The 16768-nt window shown below is 39.5% G+C and overlaps 1 protein-coding gene across 1 annotated transcript in view; it reads left to right on the plus strand.

Annotated features, from left to right (window-relative positions):
* The first annotated feature begins 965 nt into the window (after positions 1 to 965).
* CLTCL1 (clathrin heavy chain like 1) overlaps positions 966 to 16768 on the plus strand; it is a 314203-nt gene continuing 298400 nt past the window's right edge. Inside the window, exon 1 of the mRNA XM_053701960.1 lies at positions 966 to 1115. Within this exon, the coding sequence (XP_053557935.1) occupies positions 1002 to 1115 (114 nt within the window). The 5' untranslated portion in view covers positions 966 to 1001. The remainder of the gene's footprint in view (positions 1116 to 16768) is intronic.

Consider the following 16768-nt stretch of genomic DNA (forward strand, 5'->3'; position numbering starts at 1 on the left):
TTCAGTGATTTATTTTAGAGTGCTCTGTTTATCTTTCATTTGATGTTCTGCTGAGCCAGGGAGCAGCTCTAGGCATGAGCTTCATAATTAATGCAGTGCAGTTTACATATTTTGTATGTGTGTGTCTGAGTTTTTGTGTGTCTCAGTGTTTTTGTGTGTGTTTTTGTGTGTGTGTCTGAGTGTGTTTCCGAGTGTTTGTGTGTGAATCTGAGTATGTTTTTAAGTGTGTCTGAGTGTTTGTATGTGTGTTTGCCTGTGTTTTTGTGTGTGTCTGCTTTCTGGCCATGACTTACCGCACCGGGTGACACCAACCCTAGTGACGCCACTGCTTATTATTATATGGGAAATCCTAAGGAAAAACCCAGACACATAAAAATCCCAAAACACAATTTGTCAAAAATCAGTATAAAAAAACAAACACAATACTGTTATACTAGTCTTTTGGAGAATAAAAATGAGAGTTAAATGTTCTCTTTAAAGGTCATCCCACATTTTTTTCCATAAACATAGGTGTTCACGAAAAAAATAAAAAATGTCATGCAGTCTCAAATTCCATCTCAACAGCAATGCTTTTTTCTGCTATCTTTTTTTAAAATTGATTTTCAATTGCTAAAATAAGATTTTTTTTTTAAAAAAACTAAAAAATAAAACATACAATAATCAAACAATTCCACGTTGATGGATAAAATTGTGGCAACCTAAATAGATGAGTTACCAAACATTTAAGTGCATGTTAATATTTAAAGAGATTTGACCCCGTGTGACTTTAGATCCTTATACTACAAGCTTGCAAAATAACGGATTTGTGTCCTCAGTTTCTGTACATCCTTCAGCGCTACCAAAGCATTCTGCAGAGGGCGCCATTAATAAGATTCATCATAAACCATCCACAGAAGCCTTGCCCTGGTTTCCATGGTGACACCCCCTTTCCTATCCCCCACCCCTGCGCCTGCGCGTTCCGGCCTTGTCACTGAGCTTGCGTTGCTTGAGTCTCACACCGTATGTCCCGGGCGCCGCCGGCGGAGTCTGTTCAGGACACGAATAATACTAGTCTCGGTCACCGACTCGCCACAATGGCTCAGATTCTACCCATCCGCTTCCAGGAGCACTTCCAGGTAATTTGGTAACTGCTACAAGTTAAAGGCAAAAGAGGGCTACTGCACCGGAGTTATTGGCATCTTTCTCATGAGGGCATCACGAGAGAGGGATAATAGAGTCTAGATGTATGGAGAGATAACTGTGTTTTAGCCAAGGGATGGGCCTGCTCATATTTACATGGGCATATTTAGTTATAAGTGCACACGTAGGACGATGAGTAGGCAAATGCTTTTGGTACTGGGGGCAGTGATGTGTGCATGGGAGAGCTGATTTCTTGTGTGAGATACATGGGAATATAAAATCCACATCTTCCACTGAAAATTAATTCTTTGGAAATCAGAACCATTCTTTTTGTGAAATTAATTTCTTGATAATTAAATACATTGGGTTAAAAACATATTACATCTGCTGAGACCCCTGAATGATAGATCACAGGATTCCTTCATGATCATTCCTGGCCTAGAGTTTGCAGTCAGTCATACTGTGTAACTTGTTATGTAAGACCCCCTCAGTATGTGGATCTGTCTGTGGATGCTTCACTCCTGTGTTCTCATGATGCCTATTCATTTAGTAATGCTGGTTTTGTGTAGTTTTCTAAATTCTGCATGTGATACATTTGTTGCAGATGTCTGCATTGTTGTGTTTTGATGCAGTGTGCATGTTCCTTTCCTTGGCCTGTGCAGGTTGCGGGGGAGCTGCTGCGGGTAATGCAGATGTGTGCTTTGCCTCCCTCCCCTCTCCTTTCTGGGTTATTGATTTTCAGCAGTGAATATGATGGAAGGGGCACTATGCTTGGAGATGGCCCTTTCTACAATCTCTGGGTATCAACAGAGGTGGCAATTAGAGTTTTTTGTTTGTTTTGTGTCATCAGCTGCACATCATGAGACATATGCTAGGCTCTTCATGTCTGCAATAGGAATTTGGCATCTTTTAGACTTTAGTTTTAAACTGCATCTCTTGCTTTTGTTTCTGACTAGTTGTAATGATTAACCCATTATAATACATTGTTGCACCTTGATTATTTGATTTAACAAAACTGTTGCAATGTTAAGCAAAAGTCATCATTCCCAATGGAAAATGATCTTTTGTATTCACAGAGATGAACAGGTTAAAGCCTGGAATTAAAGGAATGTGTATTAAAATGAATAGAGAGTGGGGAAGTGCTGACCTAGCACCTCTCCCCCAATTTCCTATATAAGACGAGTTGGGAGTGTCAGAACAGCTGGGCCTTGCCATCCTATTCTAGCTATATTTGCAGTATGTAAATAAACTGACGGTCAACTTTGCTGTGCATCTTCCATGTTTATATCCATAGTCCAATTATACACTGCTCTGATGGTGCATAACACTTCTGCTAGAATAACTCAGACAAGCTTCCACTGCATAGCAGTTCCAATAACCATTTGGGTAATTTTGGCACAAGGAAAAACTTGTCCAAGGTCACATGATGGGTATTTAAGTTCTTCCATTCTTTATATCGCTTTAATGTCTCTGCTTGTCAGGGCTTTGTAATGGTTTTTACAGTACCATATAGCTGTAGTAAGCAGATACATGTCTTGGTCTAGTTGGCACTGGTGATTTTTTTTTTTTTTTTTTAGTTGCTGAGGCACTTTTTATAAAGCCTTTCTGATTTCAAGGAGATTTATAATATAATGATGCTTAAACTGAGGAAGAAGATTGAAAGATTTCCTGAGTCAATTGCCATCCAACCTGTTTACTATTGGGTGGGAGGTGAAGAAAGTTGCAAATTTCTCATGGTTTTTAATTTAAAAAGTCACAATTTTACTTGAGAATAATGCACACATTTAAAGGGACACACTAGTGCAAACATAAAATGGTCTTAAGTTGTAGATTATTTTTTTTTTTTGGAACTGGCTGTTGCCCCTATGTGTTTATCCTTCCAGTGAGGGTTAAACACATAGTTAAATTCCTGCAGCAGCCACACTGTCATACTGGTTTTGAACATGACAAATTTGGTTCTTGGTGTTGTGAGTCCCTAGAGGGACTTTAGCTTTCTTTTAACCCAGGGGCTCAACAAATCCAGTAGCCAGGGAGCCATTGGCTCCTAAAATTTTACCCCTGGCTCCTAACTTTTTGGGTTATTATCCATTGATTTATATACAAATTTTACTCTCATTCCTAAAAGTATGTTTGGCTTCTAAATATTCTTACTGGCTCCTTAAGTTTAAACAAATTTGTCACAATGTAACCCCCTTCCAGGGTTTAATCACACAAAACATCTTATTACTGTACTAATACTTTCCCCTAACACTAGAGCTTTTTACTTTTTCTGGGTTACCAATGCATTACTATTAGTACATGGCCAACACCAAGAGAACATGAATATAATGGAAAAATAGTGTTCAAATTATATAAAGATTTGTCTTTGTTATCAAATTTCAGTTTACATCTATTTATAATTGTCCATTACACAATACTGCATTAAAGGGACATGATACTCAAAAAAAAATATATTTTCTGTCTGCAAAAGAATATTTCAATATGTATTATATAGCTTTGTTTTTTTTAACCCCCCCCCCCCCCAGATATTCCTGTCTTGACTAAACCATTTTTTTCCAGTGGGAATTGGCTATGTCAGCCAGTGATCAGTATAGTTTCAGAAGTCAGTTGTATGTAATTATGCATTTAAAGGGATAGTCTAGTCCAAAATAAACTTTCATGATTCAGATAGGGCATGTAATTTTAAACAACCTTCCAATTTACTTTTATCACCAATTTTGCTTTGTTCTGTTGGTATTCTTAGTTGAATGCTAAACCTATAGGGCAGTGATTTTCAACCTTTTTTTTGCCGTGGCACACTTTTTTATATTAAAAAATCCTGTGGCACACCACCATCCCAAAATTTTAAAAAATCACATATTGTGGCCTAATACAGCATATATATATATATATATATATATATATATATATATATATATATATATATATATATATATATATATATATATATATATAGATACACACACACACACACACTGTATGTATTGTGCTGTGATGCCATGTCTCCTACACACTATACATGACATACTGACGTTCATTCACAAACAATCATAATGATTGTCTGTGAATGAATGTCAATATGTCATGGTTGTAAATGATGCCTGCCTGTCTGCCTGATGAGCCTGTCACATACCTCTCAATATATTTGAAAATTTGAGGGACACCCCTGCACTGGGAGTAAAAAACAAGCAAAATTTAAAAAGTATGTCACACTGTTGTCAGTCTGCCGCGGCACACCTGAGGATCTCTCATGGCACACTAGTGTGCCACGGCACACTGGTTGAAAAACACTGCTATAGGGAAGGCTCATATGCTAATTTCTTACACCTTGAAGACTGCCTCTTATCTGAATGTGTGTCATATAGATAACATGGTGCTCACGCACGGGGAGATACCTAGAAGCCAGCACTGATTGGCGAAAATCAATTCTTTTAAAAGAACTGAAATAAGCGGGCAGTTTGCAGAGGCTGCCTTAGATACAAGGTAATTAGAGGTAAAAAGTGGGGCATAGGTAATAAAGGGATTATCTATCATACACATGATAGAAAACAATTGAGTAATATAGTACTTGAATTGATTTGCAAACCCACATGATCAAATCCTGATTTTGTGTTTTTGTAACTGCAAACTATAGTAACAAACATTTTATTGCTAAATTTCCTCTCTTAACAAGTGCATGAAAAGGGTCACATTTCATAATCTTTTTTCAGTTTAAATTATATTTGTTTTATTTAGCAACATTTTTAAATTGAATGCATTAAAACATATTCTTTTTAATCCAGAAGTGTATAAAGTGTTCTTAAAGTGACATGTAACCCCAAAATTAGAGCATAACATTTCAAACTTTTTTCTCTCAAATTGCTATTTATTTTTTCAAATCAGTTTTGCTTCATTCTCTATGAATCTTTATTAAAGGAGCAGCGATGCACTACTGGGAGCTAGCTGAACACATAAATAAGCTAATAATAAAAGGTATATTTGTGTAGCCACCAATCAGCAGCTAGCTTCCAGCTCCTGAGCCTACCTAGGTATGCTTTTTAACAAATTTTACCAAGAGAACCAAGTAAATTAGATAATAGTAGTACTTTGGAAAGATGTTCACAATTATATTCTTTATCTAAATCAAGAAATACATTTTTTTTTTGGATTTCATGTCCCTTATTTGTTTTCATTGGTATTATTTGTATAGCCTTTTAGACTGCTCAGCTGATTTATGGACTATTGACGTCTGAATTGTTTGGTGGAAGGAAGCTTGCCGATGTGTTTGTGCAGCTGGACCCCCTGACCTATTTTATCGGCTCCGCGATAATGTCACTGATATTGTGTGAATACGGACGAGCTTGTTTGTTTTCAGCAGTGATCAGGTTGTTGTGCTGCTGCCTGATAAAAATGAAAACGTATGCTCCACACCATTCTTTCAACTCTGATCAGAGCCCTGTTGCGTTCTTCAGCTGAGGTATGATTTGTGCAGCTGCACTGGGGTAGGAGTTGGGTGCCGTGGAAAACTGTTACAGGGAACTAATCAACACTCCAAACGTTCCTGGCACACCAGACAAAGGAGCAGCGATACAGGAGCGATTAAAAAAGCTTTACACACTTTATTCCAGCATGAGTGGAAACTGACCACCCTCAATTGTATAAAATCATGAAAAAGTGTCCAGAATATCACGGCACATAGTCGCAATATGCTGGACTTTTTGCTTTCATGATTTTATACAATTGAGGGTGCTCAGTTTCCTTTTAATATGCTGGATTAAAGTGTGTAATGCTTTATTATCGCTCCTGCATCACTGCTCCTTTGTCTGGTGTGCCAGAAACGTTTGGAGTGTTGATTAGTTCCCTGTAACAGTTTTCCATGGCACCCGACTCCTACCCCAGTGCAGCTGCTCAAACCATACCTCAGCTGAAGAACGCGACAGGGCTCTGAACAAAATTGAACGAATGCTGTGGAGCCAGGAACGTTTGGAGTATTACAGCAGATAACCTGTTCTTCCTACATTGCAAGAAGCTGTTCGCAATTTATTAGTGTTCAATGCGGTCATTAATTGTACCATGATTGCTAACAAAACTATAACAAGTGACTCATTTGCATTGGTACTATTGATTGGCCGGGGGATGTGTAAAAGCTATTGGCTGACCAGCCCTTTCACCTGGGCGTTCCAGGAGTATGAATATCTTTGGCTTAGGTCAGGGTGTCCAAACTTTGCTCTCCAGAGGTTTTGGAACTACATTTCCCATGATGCTCAGCCAGCATTTTATCTAGCTGAGCATCATGGGAAATGTAGTTCCAAAACCACTGGAGAGCAAAGTTTGGACACCCCTATGAGGAATACTTTAAGACAAAAAAATTGTTTTTTTTAATTTAAATATATTTATGTTGTTGCAACAACTTTAGTTACTATAACATTATTATTATTATTATTATTATTATTATTATTATTATTATTATTATTATCAATAAATATTTCTCCTGTTAAGTGTGGTCAGTCCACGGGTCATCATTACTTCTGGGATATTAACTCCTCCCCAACAGGAAGTGCAAGAGGATTCACCCAGCAGAGCTGCTATATAGCTCCTCCCCTCTACGTCACCTCCAGTCATTCTCTTGCACCCAACGAATAGATAGGATGTGTGAGAGGACTGTGGTGATTATACTTAGTTTTATACCTTCAATCAAAAGTTTGTTATTTTATAATAGCACCGGAGTGTGTTATTCCTTCTCTGGTAGAATTTGAAGAAGAATCTACCTGAGTTTTTCCTATGATTTTAGCCGGCGTAGTTAAGATCATATTGCTGTTTCTCGGCCATCTGAGGAGAGGTAAACTTCAGATCAGGGGACAGCGGGCAGATTAATCTGCAAGAGGTATGTAGCAGCTTATTATTTTCTGACAATGGAATTGATGAGAAAATTCTGCCATACCGATATAATGTAAACTCAGCCTTAAATGCAGTAGCAGCAACTGGTATCAGGCTGTCATGTATGTATATTTTTTACACTTCAGTATTCTGGGGAATGGCACTTCACTGGAATTATACTGTATGCATAATACTTTAGCCTATTTTGCAGGGACTAGCAACAGGCTTTTTAATAACACTTAATTTATTTATGTTAAACGTTTTTTGCTGGCATGTAAAATCGTTTAATTTTCTGAGGTACTGGGTGAAAAAATGTTTTGGGCACTATTTTTTTCCACTTGGCAGTCGTTTTTATTTAATTTATGACAGTTTACTGATCTCTCTCACTGTTGTGTATGAGGGGGAGGGGCCTTTTTTGGCACTTTTGCTACGCATCAAAAAATTCAGTCAGAGGTTTATTGTCTTCCCTGCATGATCCGGTTCATCTCTACAGAACTCAGGGGTCTTCAAATCTTGTTTTGAGGGAGGTAATCACTCACAGCAGAGCTGTGAGATTGTAGTTGACTGTGATAAAAAACGTTTATTTCTGTATTTTTTTTCTGCTATCAGGGTTAGTTATCCTTTGCTAATGGGAGCAATCCTTTGCTAAAAGTGTGTTTTTTTTTTTACAAAGATTTGATGCTATAACTTTTCAGTTTATCAATTTTCAACTGTCATAACTTTTTCTGTGCTTCTTATAGGCACAGTACGTTTTCATATTGTAGTAAATTACTTGAAAAGTATTTCCAAGTTGCTAGTTTATTTGCTAGTGTGTTAAACATGTCTGATTCAGAGGAAGATATCTGTGCTATATGTGCTAAAGCCAAAGTGGAGCCCAATAGAAATTTATGTACTAACTGTATTGATGCTACTTTAAATAGAAGTCAATCTGTACAAATTGAACATATTTCACCAAACAACGAGGGGAGAGTTATGCCGACTAACTCGCCTCACGTGTCAGTACCTGCATCTCCCGCTCGGGAGGTGCGTGATATTGTAGCGCCGAGTACATCTGGGCGGCCATTACAAATCACATTACAGGATATGGCTACTGTTATGACTGAAGTTTTGGCTAAATTACCAGAACTAAGAGGTAAGCGTGATCACTCTGGGGTGAGAACAGAGTGCGCTGATAATATTAGGGCCATGTCAGACACTGCGTCACAATTTGCAGAACATGAGGACGGAGAGCTTCATTCTGCGGGTGACGGTTCTGATCCAAACAGACTGGATTCAGATATTTTAAATTTAAGCTGGAAAACCTCCGTGTATTACTAGGGGAGGTGTTAGCGGCTCTGAATGATTGTAACACAGTTGCAATACCAGAGAAATTGTGTAGGTTGGATAAATATTTTGCGCTACCGTCGAGTACTGACGTTTTTCATATACCTAAGAGACTTACTGAAATTGTTACTAAGGAGTGGGATAGACCCGGTGTGCCGTTCTCACCCCCTCCAATATTTAGAAAGATGTTTCCAATAGACGCCACCACACGGGACTTATGGCAAACGGTCCCTAAGGTGGAGGGAGCAGTTTCTACTTTAGCTAAGCGTACCACTATCCCGGTGGAGGATAGCTGTGCCTTTTCAGATCCAATGGATAAAAAGTTAGAGGGTTACCTTAAGAAAATGTTTGTTCAACAAGGTTTTATATTGCAACCTCTTGCATGCATTGCGCCTGTCACGGCTGCAGCAGCATTTTGGTTTGAGTATCTGGAAGAGACACTTGAATCAGCTCCATTAGATGAGATTACACACAAGTTTAAAGCCCTTAAGTTAGCTAACTCATTTATTTCGGATGCCGTAGTACATTTAACTAAACTTACGGCTAAGAATTCCGGATTCGCCATTCAGGCGCGCAGAGCACTGTGGCTAAAATCCTGGTCAGCTGATGTTACTTCTAAATCTAAATTGCTTAATATTCCTTTCAAAGGGCAGACCTTATTCAGGCCTGGGTTGAAAGAAATTATCGCTGACATTACAGGAGGTAAAGGCCATGCCCTGCCTCAAGACAGAGCCAAACCTAAGGCTAGACAGTCTAATTTTCGTTCCTTTCGTAATTTCAAAGCAGGAGCAGCATCAACTTCCTCTGCACCAAAACAGGAAGGAGCTGTTGCTCGCTACAGACAAGGCTGGAGACCTAACCAGTCCTGGAACAAGGGCAAGCAGGCCAGGAAACCTGCTGCTGCCCCTAAGACAGCATGAATTGAGGGCCCCCGATCCGGGAACGGATCTAGTGGGGGGCAGACTTTCTCTCTTCGCCCAGGCTTGGGCAAGAGATGTCCAGGATCCCTGGGCGTTAGAGATCATATCTCAGGGATACCTTCTGGACTTCAAATCCTCTCCCCCAAAAGGGAGATTTCATCTGTCAAGGTTGTCAACAAACCAAATAAAGAAAGAGGCGTTTCTACGCTGTGTACAAGATCTTTTACTAATGGGAGTGATCCATCCGGTTCCGCGGTCGGAACAAGGACAAGGGTTTTACTCAAATCTGTTTTTCCCAAAAAAGAGGGAACTTTCAGGCCAATCTTGGATTTAAAGATCCTAAACAAATTCCTAAGAGTTCCATCGTTCAAAATGGAAACTATTCGGACAATCCTACCCATGATCCAAAAGGGTCAGTACATGACCACAGTGGATTTAAAGGATGCTTACCTTCACATACCGATTCACAAAGATCATTACCCGTATCTAAGGTTTGCCTTCCTAGACAGGCATTACCAGTTTGTAGCTCTTCCATTCGGATTGGCTATGGCTCCAAGAATCTTCACAAAGGTTCTGGGTACTCTTCTGGCGGTACTAAGACCGCGAGGAATTTCGGTAGCTCCGTACCTAGACGACATTCTGATACAAGCTTCAAGCTTTCAAACTGCCAAGTCTCATACAGAGTTAGTACTGGCATTTCTAAGGCCGCATGGATGGAAGGTGAACGAAAAGAAGAGTTCTCTCCTTCCACTCACAAGAGTTCCCTTCTTGGGGACTCTTATAGATTCTGTAGAAATGAAGATTTACCTGACAGAAGACAGGTTAACAAAGCTTCAAAATGCATGCCGTGTCCTTCATTCCATTCAACACCTGTCAGTAGCTCAATGCATGGAGGTGATAGGCTTAATGGTAGCGGCAATGGACATAGTACCCTTTGCACGCCTACATCTCAGACCGCTGCAATTGTGCATGCTAAGTCAGTGGAATGGGGATTACTCAGACTTGTCCCCTACTCTGAATCTGGATCAAGAGACCAGAAATTCTCTTCTATGGTGGCTTTCTCGGCCACATCTGTCCAGGGGGATGCCATTCAGCAGGCCGGACTGGACAATTGTAACAACAGACGCCAGCCTACTAGGTTGGGGCGCTGTCTGGAATTCTCTGAAGGCTCAGGGACAATGGAATCAGGAGGAGAGTCTCCTACCAATAAACATTCTGGAATTGAGAGCAGTTCTCAATGCCCTTCTGGCTTGGCCCCAGTTAACAACTCGGGGGTTCATCAGGTTTCAGTCGGACAACATCACGACTGTAGCTTACATCAACCATCAGGGAGGGACAAGAAGCTCCCTAGCAATGATGGAAGTATCGAAGATAATTCGCTGGGCAGAGTCTCACTCTTGCCACCTGTCAGCAATCCACATCCCGGGAGTGGAGAACTGGGAGGCGGATTTCTTAAGTCGTCAGACTTTTCATCCGGGGGAGTGGGAACTTCATCCGGAGGTCTTTGCCCAAATACTTCGACGTTGGGGCAAACCAGAGATAGATCTCATGGCGTCTCGACAGAATGCCAAGCTTCCTCGTTACGGGTCCAGATCCAGGGATCCGGGAGCGGTTCTGATAGATGCTTTGACAGCACCTTGGACCTTCGGGATGGCTTATGTATTTCCACCCTTCCCGATGCTTCGTCGATTGATTGCCAGAATCAAACAGGAGAGAGCATCAGTGATTCTAATAGCGCCTGCATGGCCATGCAGGACTTGGTATGCAGATCTAGTGGACATGTCATCCTGTCCACCTTGGTCTCTACCTCTGAAACAGGACCTTCTGATCCAGGGTCCCTTCAAACATCAAAATCTAATTTCTCTGAAGCTGACTGCTTGGAAATTGAACGCTTAATTTTATCAAAACGTGGTTTTTCTGAGTCAGTTATTGATACCTTAATACAGGCTAGGAAGCCTGTTACCAGAAAGATTTACCATAAGATATGGCGCAAATACTTATATTGGTGCGAATCCAAGAGTTACTCATGGAGTAAGGTTAGGATTCCGAGGATATTGTCTTTTCTACAAGAAGGTTTAGAAAAGGGTTTATCCGCTAGTTCCTTAAAGGGACAGATTTCAGCTCTGTCCATTCTTTTACACAAACGTCTGTCAGAAGTTCCAGACGTTCAAGCTTTTTGTCAGGCTTTAGCTAGGATCAAGCCTGTGTTTAAAACTGTTGCTCCACCATGGAGTTTGAACTTAGTTCTTAATGTTTTACAGGGTGTTCCGTTTGAACCCCTTCATTCCATTGATATCAAGCTGTTATCTTGGAAAGTTATATTTTTAATGGCGATTTCCTCGGCTCGAAGAGTCTCTGAGTTATCCGCTTTACATTGTGATTCTCCTTATCTGATTTTTCATTCAGACAAGGTAGTTCTGCGTACTAAACCTGGGTTCCTACCTAAGGTGGTCACTAACAGGAATATCAATCAAGAGATTGTGGTTCCATCTTTGTGTCCTAATCCTTCTTCGAAGAAGGAACGTCTGCTACACAATCTAGATGTAGTCCGTGCCCTGAAATTTTATCTACAGGCAACTAAGGATTTTCGACAAACGTCTTCCCTGTTTGTCGTTTATTCTGGTCAGAGGAGAGGTCAAAAAGCTTCGGCTACACCTCTCTCTTTTTGGCTTCGTAGCATAATTCGGTTAGCCTATGAGACTGCTGGACAGCAGCCTCCTGAAAGAATTACAGCACATTCTACTAGAGCTGTGGCTTCCACTTGGGCCTTTAAGAATGAGGCTTCTGTTGAACAGATTTGCAAGGCTGCAACTTGGTCTTCTCTTCATACTTTTTCCAAATTTTACAAATTTGACACTTTTGCTTCCTCGGAGGCTGTTTTTGGGAGAAAGGTTCTTCAGGCAGTGGTTCCTTCCGTATAAAGAGCCTGCCTGTCCCTCCCGTCATCTGTGTACTTTAGCTTTGGTATTGGTATCCCAGAAGTAATGATGACCCGTGGACTGACCACACTTAACAGGAGAAAACAAAATTTATGCTTACCTGATAAATTCCTTTCTCCTGTAGTGTGGTCAGTCCACGGCCCGCCCTGTTTTTTATGGCAGGTAAAAAAATTTTGAATTATACTCCAGTCACCACTACACCCTTTGGCTTCTCCTTTCTCGTTGGTCCTTGGTCGAATGACTGGAGGTGACGTAGAGGGGAGGAGCTATATAGCAGCTCTGCTGGGTGAATCCTCTTGCACTTCCTGTTGGGGAGGAGTTAATATCCCAGAAGTAATGATGACCCGTGGACTGACCACACTACAGGAGAAAGGAATTTATCAGGTAAGCATAAATTTTGTTTTCCCTCTCCTGAGTGTACTAGTCCTTTAAGGTCTCCTCATGTCTCTACATAAGACACTTTTCTTTCAACTATTTATTTTTATATTACCCTTTTAGGCAGGTAATTTCATGAATAAACTAAATTGTTATTTTATAAATTAATTCAACACTCATTTCTGACGTTATAATTTTGAATAAAAGAAAAACTAAATTAATCTCTCTAGAGTACAGTTTAGTTTTGATACAGAATGTCATAAAGTCAGCCCCCCCAGGAACCAGGGATAGGGAGCCACTGGCTTCTAGAATTTTACCCCTGGCTCGTATGTTTTTGGGTCTCTCTCGCTCGCTCTCTCTCGCTCGCTCTCTCTCGCTCTCGCGCTCTCTCGCTCTCGCGCTCTCGCTCTCTCTCTCTTTGAAATAACAAAAAATACAGCAATAGGGAAAATGGTAAAAAAGCAGAACTGCCCATGTTACTTCATCAGGACACGTTCTCATAGCTAGGTGTGCTCTGAAGAGGCTTTCATAGATAGCTGACATCTATGTTTTAAACCCAAGATATTGCTGTGGATGGAGAAAACCTTAGTGCACATTGTCATCAAAAAGTAACAGTGAAGAAATAAATTCATGAATAAAACAAAGTAAATAACTAATGTGCAAAATAGCAAAATTAGTATTGGAAAATAGTTTATAGCAATTAAAGTGAATGTCAATTTAGATGAATCGTGCCTGGTTTTTAATAATCCTATTAAAAACAAGGGCACTTTAATTAATAAATTTACATTTCACTTGTTTTCTTCAAATACTTACCTTTTAATCATGACAGACGCTGCAGTGCTTCCTCCGCCCATCGTAAGCCCTCTTCGTGGGTCCAAAATGACGAATCCGGCTTCCTCCAATCATGGTGTTGCCTCAGGCTATGATTCCCCCCCGGGGAGAAACTGTGATTGGAGGAAGCCGAATTCATCATTTCTTATGTATGAAGAGGTTTCCGACGGCCGGGGGAATCGCTGGAGCGGCTGTGAAGATTAAAAGGTAAGTATTTGAAGAAAACGAGTGAAATGTCAATTTTGATGAATTAAAGTGCCCTTGGTTTTAATAGGATTATTAAAAACCAGGCACAGATTCATCTGAATTAACATTCAATTTTTAATATTACCTTAAAAAATGGACATGAAACAATTCCTTATAATGTAAAATGTTAATGTGTAGTAAGTACGTTGATTTCTTTCATTTAATTGGCAAGAGTCCATGAGCTAGTGACATATGGGATATACAATCCTACCAGGAGGGGCAAAGTTTCCCAAACCTCAAAATGCCTATAAATACACCCCTCATCACACCCTTAATTCAGTTTTACTAACTTTGCCTCCTATGGAGGTGGTGATGTAAGTTTGTGCTTAGATTCTACGTTGCTATGCGCTTCTCAGCATTTTGAAGCCCGATTCCTCTGAGTACAGTGAATGTCAGAGGGATGTGAAGGGAGTATCACCTATTGAATGCAATGGTTTTCCTCACGGGAGATCTATTTCATTGGTTCTCTGTTATCGGTTGTAGAGATTCATCTCCTACCTCCCTTATTCAGATCGACGATATACTGTCATATTCCATTACCTCTACTGATAACTGTTTCAGTACTGGTTTGGCTATCTGCTATATGTGGGTGGGTGTCTTTCGGTGTAAAAAAAAAAAAGTGCTCATCATATTCTCCCTAGATAAGCTAAAAAGCATATTATGTAACCTAAGTTATCAAAACCAGCTTCATACTAGACACTATTTACAGCAGTGGACAAACTAAAGATAGCCGAGGGCTTGACAAACCCAGGAACCAGGGAGCCCTAGGCTCCTCACTTTTAATTTTTTTTTTTTAATTGAAGTCATATAACATAATATACATAAAGTAATTACGCATTGCAGGTGAATGAAAAAGGTTACAATACCGCTGTATTAATATAAAAGAACATAAAATAAACTGTAGAAAACAGTGAATAAACTGTGTGACTTAAACAAATAGCAATAATCATAGTAACCTTAATAGGACTGCACAATATATAGTTTACCTTATTTTAAAGGTTATATAATAACATTTGAGGGGTTTCTTGTAATGAGAAAATCAAGAGAGCGAGAACAATTGTATACTCTAGCAACTTGAATAGCTATGAAACCTTTCACAAAGAGAGAAAATCATAATCATTGTAAAGAAGCCTCCCATGAATAGAAAGCTCTCTCTTGAACCAGCAAACAGCTTAAAATATACAAGATAGGTGTGATGATTAAGCCTATGCACCCAGCCATCACTATGGGGAGGCTGTGGGCATGAAGGGGTTAATAGCACTCAGCCACTGGTTCCCTTAACCTTTATCTCTACAAAGGACATAAAGGGACACCAAATTAACCCCCAAATCCTGCCTACACCACCCCAGTTATCAATGCTGCCACCACCAAGAATTTTGAATAAAGGTTGTCTTAGAAACCCCAATAACTCACACAATTAATAAATAGGTAATGAGCCAAAAGACAGAATAAGATTTTCTATATGTTTTTTATAAGAAAAATACCAATACAGGTTACACAGTGCCAAAATATCAAAACATACAAAAATAATAAAAAAAACAAGATATGCAAAGATACAATTCTTTATAATAAAATAGGACATGAAAATAAAATACAATTATCCAGATTTCAATAGGTATGTGGAGAACTCCTTAGATGTTATGGCCCAGGCCAGTTATGAATATTTTTTTCTGTAACATTCAGTTATAACTCAGTTTTTCTTTGTATTGTCAAGACCACTGCCTTTGTGTTAATTTACGATCATTCAACCACTTATAGCCAGCCTTAACTCCCAGTATCAAGAAATACCATGCACCTAGGGGAGGGGGGTCTTGAGACCACAGCATTCCTGAACAAACACAGATTCCTCACAAAGAAAGAACAGTTCAGATTAAACCTGGCAATGCTGAGACCACCATATCACCTCTGCTGGGTAGCTGATCCAGGTATCAACTACTCCTTATCATGTATGACAGGAGGGCTTAGGGCAGGTCATGGGACCACTCTTGGACCCTTGAATAGAGAAATGTAAAAAAAAGACATGGTACCTGCATTATGATAGGTTTAAGTTGAACTCCATCACTAAGTATTTCTATTTAGCAGTTTAATGTCTATGGCAATAAACATATTGTATAGTAATATAAGTTAAAAAGTATAAATTAAAACCAGAGAAAATTAAGCCTGTGATGAGAACTAATTAAGAGAGCAGGCAATATGTGAATTGTCACTTGGCAGACACACAGCTGGACTTGAGCATTAGCCCTTTTGAAGGTCTAGGAGGAATTTAACCAGAGGTCTGTTAAGAGATAGAAGAAATAATGGTATTTGGAGGACGTAAAAGACGCACCTCGTCTCAATATACAGTACATCTAACCAGATATTCCCATAACAATGAAGCAAAGGTATGTTATTGGGCAAATGAAGTCTGGTTTCAATGTTCTCTGGTATAGAGATAATAGGCTGGAGAACGCCATATCTGTAATGTGTCTAAAAAGCTGGTATGAACAACAAGAACTTGAAAAATGATAAAGCATAATTAGTTGTAAGGAAGTAAGAAATACATATATTTATTTTTTTAACTGGTAATAAATTTAGTAACTGAAGTCACTACAATATCTTAATGAAAGTGTCTCTTAAAACTCAGGCAAATTAGCCATTATATATTGTAAGATATAATAAGATAAAACCTTTTTTTTTTTTTTTTTTTTTTTTAAAGCAGCTTCGCAGATGGGGGTGGGGGGTAAGTCAGCCAATACCAATTATAAAGTGGCAATAACAAAGAGCAGGTTCCAAACATCTTTGATACATAGCGGATTCTTGGTAAATAAAGGTTTTCCTCAACCTAGTTCATTTCAGAAAGACCCAAGTAGAAAATATATTTACTAGCTGATCTTTATGAGCTAATGACCCATTGTCTCTCCAAGGGCAATTGGTGAAAGTGATGCCTGCACTGTGTTAATGGAAGCTTGCCCCTTGATTCAGGGTCTTTACTCTTCTGATTTGTGATATCTACTACTTCGCAGATGTAGCTATGTCCCTTAGGATCCTGTCCCCACAACTCTCCTTAGCGGCGGGGGTACTTACACCATCGTCGATTGTTGTCAAGCAAACATCAAGGCTCTGAGACTGATCTGGCTGAACTAAGTCCCTCAGTCGTCAAAGTAAACTTATTTACATCTT

The sequence above is a fragment of the Bombina bombina genome, chromosome 2 (genome assembly GCF_027579735.1).
Source record: "Bombina bombina isolate aBomBom1 chromosome 2, aBomBom1.pri, whole genome shotgun sequence".
NCBI classification, from domain to species: Eukaryota; Metazoa; Chordata; class Amphibia; order Anura; family Bombinatoridae; genus Bombina; species Bombina bombina.